This window comes from Palaemon carinicauda, chromosome 26 (assembly GCF_036898095.1).
Source record: "Palaemon carinicauda isolate YSFRI2023 chromosome 26, ASM3689809v2, whole genome shotgun sequence".
Classification (NCBI taxonomy): Eukaryota; Metazoa; Arthropoda; class Malacostraca; order Decapoda; family Palaemonidae; genus Palaemon; species Palaemon carinicauda.
This window is the reverse complement of record NC_090750.1, coordinates 84968628-84976127: the sequence shown is the minus strand read 5'-3', so window position 1 is coordinate 84976127 and position 7500 is coordinate 84968628. Positions and strand designations below refer to the sequence as shown.

The following is a 7500-nucleotide window of genomic DNA, read 5'->3' as shown; positions in this document are numbered from 1 at the left end:
TGGTTATCAGCAAGTAGACCTATAGGCTCCCCATAAACCCCCATCTTTAGCTCACAAGGATGGTGAGGTTGCAGCGACCAAAGAAACGATCGAGTTTGAGCGGGACTCGAACCCCAGTCTGGCGTTTACCAGTCAGGGACGTTGCCAAACCGGCCACCACAACACTATGCATTTCTATGCGGAAGGGTGTTACATGTTGTGGTTTTTTTTTCACATAAAATAAGGCTAAGCTTGTTAGTGAAGTTGCTCGATATGTAATTCGCCATTGATCATATAACTGATTACATTTCTTTGAGCATAAATCTTCAACAACATGCAAAGTATAATTATTTCTCTCTCTCTCTCTTATAATGATTGACATTTTTCTATATATACGGAAATAATGACCTAATTCTATTACGAATTTTTGCAATGTTTGTTTGAACTCCACCATGATTAGGATTGTTGTGGCCTGATTGGTAACGTCTCTGCCTGGTGTTTGCCAGTCGGGTGTTCGAGCTCCGCTCAGTCTCGTTAGTGTCATTTGTGTCTGCAACCTTATCATCCTTGCGAGCTAAGGTTGGGAGGTTTGGGGGAGCCTATAGGTCTATCTGTTGAGTCATCAGCAGCCATCGCCTGGCCCTCCCTTTTCCCAGCATGGGTGGAGAGGGAGCTTGGGCGCTGATCATATGATATATGGTCAGTCTCTAGGGCATTATCCTGCTTGATAGGGCAATGTCACTGTCCCTTGCCTACGCCATTCACGAGCAGCCTTTAAACCTTTAAACATGCACTCACAAGAAATGAATTCCGTAAGCGAGGGATCTCTTAACATTACCACTCATCCTGTTTCTCCAGGACCAAACCCGAAAGCAGCACATTCAAAACGAGTGATTATTGGCAGTCCAACAACATCCTTTCGTCAGTAACCGTCAGTGAATTTGACGCAGGGAACTACTCCTGCACGGCGACCTTTGCCAACGGGACCCGCATTTCTCAGAAGTTCCTCGTCTGCGTCACATGTAAGCAACGAGTTATCATGCGTTTCTCTGTTTTCAGTAATCTATGTATAGCGTGCGGTACTGCCTGCAGTATACCTTGCGCTATGCAGTGTAGGGTAGGGAGCGCTAGAGGTTAATATATATATATATATATATATATATATATATATATATATATATATATATATATATATATATATATATATCCAAATAAGCCATATATATTTTTGATACATTAATGTCTGGATTCTCTTAACGACCTCGGGATCAGAGCCCCAGGCGAATATATATCTAATTTCTTCGGCCTCAGTTGCAATCCCTTCTGCTATTACTATTTACACCTTTGCTCTTTAACATCATCATCTTCAGTACAAACAAACACGCGGGCGCGCGCTCACACACACACACACACACACACACACACACACACACACACACACACACATATATATATATATATATATATATATATATATATATATATATATATATATATATATATATATATATATATATATATACAGTAAAATTAGTCTGCACATGCTTAAATAAGTATCAGTATGTAATGTCCATTCATATAAATGAACCACACGTAACTAGTTGAAAAGCAAACATAAAACGAAATGCCTTCATCTTGTCTTCCAGTGAGCAGGCCCACCAAAGACAAACCAGGGTGTGGCACAATATCTGAAGAAACCTACGCACCTTTAGGACACAGCATCACCCTAGTGTGTAAGGCTTGCATTGGCACTCCCCGTTGCGCGAACCCTTTCAAGTACACGCTCACTTGGTCGAAGGAGTCACGGGAAAGCGGGACATTCGAACAACTCACTTCATCTGAGGAGATACATATCACTGAAGAGAATGTCACTGAGTAAGCATTTCTTCCAGCAGTAGTTCATTAGATATTTGAGAATATTATTGAGTCTCCATAAAGGATTTTGGAAGTGAACTGCTTCACCGAGCAAGTGTTTAATTCAATGCATTGATTGTATGCACTTGCTTTTCATACAGGAATTAGATATCAAAATATTTACAGCTTGTTATAATAATGTATCCTCCTTTGATTAGCTAGAAAAAGTTACAGGAGTACTGACTGTATGTACTTGCTTTTCATACAGGCATTAGATTTCAAAATATTTACTGCTTGTTGTAATAATGTATCCTCCTTTGATTAGCTAGAAAAGTTACAGGGGTACTGACTGTATGTACTTGCTTTTCATACAGGAATTAGATTTCAAAATATTTACTGCTTGTTATAATAATGTATCCTCCTTTGATTAGCTAGAAAAGTTACAGGGGTACTGACTGTATGTACTTGCTTTTCATACAGGAATTAGATTTCAAAATATTTACTGCTTGTTATAACAGTATTCTCCTTTGATTGGCTATTGACATATGAACTAGATGCTGACTGTAAAAATATTTACTGTTTATCCTAATAACCATATCCTCCTTTGATTATCTATTGAAACATGAACATGAAAAGAGTTACAAAGGTATATTTGGCAAAGATATATATCGAATGTCCCTTAGCCATACACTCTGTTTTTGGAGGTACACATACCCACACAATTGTGGGTGTGTGTACTTCCTATATATCTGATTTAGAATCTAATGGAAGAGAGCTAATCTCCTTCATACGTAAATTAAATGTATATCTTTAATCAATCACTTATCTTTCTTTCTTTTAGGAACAGCCATCTGAGCGGCAAGCTCATAATTAAGAAAGTTCAGTCATCCCATTATGGGACCTACTTATGCAACATCACAAATGAAATTGGATCTCTCATTCAGAGAGTAAATGTTACTGACAAAGGTAGGTCAGAGAGAGAGAGAGAGAGAGAGAGAGAGAGAGAGAGAGAGAGAGAGAGAGAGAGAGTAGTGGGGTGGGTAGTGCCGTGTGGGCGCACTGTAGGCGTTTATCATTATTATTATTATTACTATTACTTGCTAAGCTACAACCTTAGTTGGAAAAGCACGATGCTACAAGCCTAGGGGCTCCAACAGGGAAAATGGCCCAGTGAGGAAAGGAAACAAGGAAAAAATAAATATTTCAAGAAGAGTAACAACATTAAAATAAATATTTCCTATATAAACTATAAATACTTTTAACAAAACAAGAGGAAGAAAATTAGATAGAATAGTGTTTCCAAGTGTACCCTCAAGCAAGAGAACTCTATTGAGGGTCTTTCCAGCGTTTCTTGTACCATTATCTACACTTGCTTCAAATCATTCTAATTTTTTCCGTTTTTGCTTCCTTTCTTCCTTCTTGCTGTCCAACTCCTTCTCATTTTTCACTCATATGGCCCAGATCCTTAAATCCAATTCAATCATTTCCTCAGAAGCGAGTATCCTTGAAGGACTGATTATAATTGAGTTTAGTCAGAGTGATCTTACCCTCTCTACGAATTTCCTCGAGCGCCATTTTTGATAAGCCTCCGGCCCTTGCACAATCACCAGAAAATAATGAAAAAATGATGGCTATATAGTTTACACGATATTCAACAATAGTCTTTAAGCTAGAACTGATTTAATGTCAAACACACTACTTTATTTTTTTTTTTTTTTTTTTAAGTTTTCAGTTTATATATGGAAGGATTATTTTAATGTTATTTCTTCAAATATTTTATCTTAATTGTCCATTAGTTCTCTTGTAGTTTATTTATTTCCCTATTTCCTTTCCGCGCTGGGCTATTTTCCATGTTGGAGCCCTTGGGTTTATAACATCTTGCTTTTTAAACTATAGGGTTGTAGCTTAGCTAATAATAATAATAATAATAATAGAGAAACACTAACAGCTTTTTAAAATAATACTTCTTTTTAGCACCGCTGTTTCTTACTTTTGCCTTCATTAACATATATATACTATATATATATATATATATATATATATATATATATATATATATATATATATATATATATATATATATAAATATATATATATACATATATATATATATATATATATATATATATATATATATATATATATATATATATATACACATATATCGAACAGTCTATAATACACGCTCTTCAAGAATCCAATTTGTGTCTCCCAAATCAGTACCGTTGAGGATCCTGAAGGAACACCAGCTGTGGATCGCCTGCGCTCTCATTATCTGCATCACCTTCATTCCTTTCTGGATCTACGGCCTTCAGCACAGTAGGGCCAACATCAAATTCTTCTTGAGGTCCCTGAGAGCAAATCCCTCGATTACAGGTAACTAGGAGATTAGCTTTTGCATTCTTAATTTCACTTTGTGGTTCGATGAACCGTCTCATTTCTGAAGTCCTTGTGTTTGTAGGTTGTTTTTTAGAATGTCATCTTGGAATGGTCTTCGCACTCCCCAAGAGAGATTGGTTCATCAAACGTTCAGCTGGGCAACGCAAGGCACTAGAAGAGTTGGAAGACCTAGCCATACATGGTTGAGGACTATGAAGCGCGAAGTAGGAGATGGTGATTGTAGAAGCAACGACTGGCGAAATCTTACCCCAGGCCCTTTGCGTCAATAGGCGTAGGAGGAGATGATATATATATATATATATATATATATATATATATATATATATATATATATATATATATATATATATATATATATATATATATATATATATATATATATATATATAATATATATATGTACATATATATATATATATATATATATATATATATATATATATATATATATATATATATATATATATATATATATATATATATATATATCATCTCCTACACCTATTGACATAAAGGGCCTCAGTTTTATTTCGCCAGTCATCTCTATCTTGGGTTTTTAATTCAATACTTCTCCACTCATCATGTCCCACTTCTCGCTTCATAGTCCTCAGCCATGTAGGCCCTAGTCTTCCTACTCTTCCAGGACCGTTCCAGTGCGAGGAGCAAGATCTAAGAGAAGCTTCCAGGATCACTCCATTTTTGTAGCGTTCCTTGTGCCCCCCAGCGATCGGCCTACCTACTTTACCTTCCCCATTCCTAGTTCCTTTATGCCATGTTGCATTTTTTGCCTCCTATAAACTCCAACATCAAACTTGAATTGCTGTATATCTTCCAGTTTCATCTCAGGAGCTGAATGGTCTCCCTTGACCTAGCACTGGACTATATGGCCAAATTACATTGATCCAATTCAATATCTAGATATATAATGCATTCTGCTTAGCAAATTTTGTAAATTTTGTGTACCTTTACCGATTGAAAATGCGATTTAATCTGCGTATTCTGTGGCCAACATTTTTTTTTTTCTCGTCAAATGCACTAGGATCCAATATCTTTTGCAATTGTCAGCAATATTTAGCTCTTCATTATGGCATGACCTGGAGAACAATTTCTCCTCAGTGCTGCCGAAGTGTTGCAAATGTTACTCTCCGAATCAACTAAGTGAAGGGAGCCTACGAAAATCAAGCTCGAATAAAAGGTTTATTATGTTTTCAGAGGTTTTTGAAATAGACATTAAATAATCAAAAATGGAAAAAAAAGTCTTACTAATCTTTTAAAGAGTAAGAGAATTTTGACGGATCATTAACCATTTGAATCTCAAGTGTTTGTAATGTTTGGTAATTCAATGCTTCTCTTCATTTTTTTCATGCTTGTTTTATTTTCCATTAATTAGTGACACAACCAATCTTTTCATCTCGTTATTAGGTGAATAAAAAGGTAAATTACTTTTTCAATCAAATATGTTGACATGAAGTAAATCATGTCACTTGAACCTCAAAAATGAAACTCGCCTTAAACCGAACTCTTCATTTTTTTCATGCTTGTTTTATTTTCCATTAATTAGTGACACAACCAATCTTCTCATCTCGTTATTAGGTGAAAATAAAAGATAAATTACTTTTTCCATCAAATATGTTGACATGAAGTAAACCATGTCACTTGAACCTCAAAAATGAAACTCGCCTTAAACCGACGACGATTCCCCCGATATATGAAATCTCAATTTCCTCTAAAACTCGAAATGCTTGTATTCTCTATTTTTCAGCGACTGTCAGTAGAGTTCTACCCGACAAGAGCAAATTTCCTATTCTAGCTAACCAGAAGGAGGACGTTGACAAGGCTACTCTGCTGGGTTGTGTGGTGGTTGGGCCGCCTTAAACTACAGCTTTTCTTTGAAATCTTCTGAAAAGTCTTTAGAACAGCTGCTTATAGACAGATCATAGAACCGTCATTATACTCATATATTTAGCTATGATTATTGTGAGAGTGTCTTGCTTAAGGCAGATCATAGAACTATCATTATACTCATATATTTAGCTATGATTATTGTGAGAGTCTTGCTTAAGACAGAGCATAGAACTGTCATTATACTCATATATTTAGCTATGATTATTGTGAGAGTGTCTTGCTTAAGACAGAGCATAGAACTGTCATTATACTCATATATTTAGCTATGATTATTGTGAGAGTGTCTTGCTTAAGACAGATCATAGAACTGTCATTATACTCATATACTGTGATTATTGAGTGTCTTGCTTAAGTCACTCTCTTTGATGTTATTTATTTAAATGTTTGTGTCTTTCTTTGTTATTTATTGATTTGTCCTTGAGTATTTTTATATAGTTGAATGGAATATGCGTAGTTAATGTATTCCAGATGAACTTAACTAAGGTAACTTCAAGTCAGGTTATGTTTAATCATGTGAAAATTATCTTGATGTAATATGGGGAAAATATTTTTGGGATATAATTCATTTGATTTTTTTTCTTACTATACCCAAAATGACAAAAAAAAAAAAAATTGGAAATAAAGGAAAAATCTGATAGATTAGTTTATTTATGAATCAATTATCAAATATGTATTATGCAAATATATTATTGATGTAAGTTTGGAAAACAAGGCATTCGATAAATTGGCCAAACCTAACCTTGGTTGGTCAGGGTACCAGCCACCCGTTGAAATACTACCGCTACAGAGTTGTTGGTTCCTTTGACTGGCCAGACAGTACTAAATTGGATCCTTCTCTCTGGTTACAGCTCATTTTACTTTTGTCTACGCATACACTGAATAGTCTGGCCTATTCTTTACTTATTCTCCTCTGACCTTATACACCTGACAATACTGAGATTACCAAACAATTCTTCCTTGCTCAAGGGGTTAACTACTGCAATGTAAATGTTTAGTGGCTACTTTCCTCTTGATAATGGTAGAAGAGACTCTTTACCCATGGTATACAGCCCTTCTAGGAGAAGGATACTCCAAAATGAAAGCAATATACTCTGGTGTTGGATAGTGCCAAAGCCTCTGTACCATGGTCTTCCACTGTCTTGGGTTAGAGTTCTCTTGCTTGAGGGTACACTCGGGCACACTATTGTATCTTATTTCACTTCCTCTTGTTTTGTTGAAATTTTGATAGTTTATATAGGAAATATTAATTTAACGTTGTTGCTGTTCTTAGAATATTTCTCTTTCCCTTCTTTCCTTTCCTCACTGGGCTATTTTCCCTGTTGGGGCCCCTGGGCTTATAGCATCCTGCTTTTCCAACTAGGG

General features: G+C 35.7%; 1 protein-coding gene across 3 annotated transcripts in view; it reads left to right on the top strand.

Annotated features, from left to right (window-relative positions):
• LOC137619647 (interleukin-1 receptor accessory protein-like 1-B) overlaps positions 1-7500 on the top strand; it is a 77274-nt gene that overhangs the window by 52020 nt on the left and 17754 nt on the right. For 2 of the 3 annotated variants that reach the window (XM_068349855.1, XM_068349853.1), the window contains exons 4-7: positions 838-1001; positions 1626-1854; positions 2675-2799; positions 4054-4209. In XM_068349855.1, the coding sequence (XP_068205956.1) occupies positions 838-1001; positions 1626-1854; positions 2675-2799; positions 4054-4209 (674 nt within the window). The remainder of the gene's footprint in view (positions 1-837; positions 1002-1625; positions 1855-2674; positions 2800-4053; positions 4210-7500) is intronic. The other variant, XM_068349856.1, reaches the window with a different exon arrangement.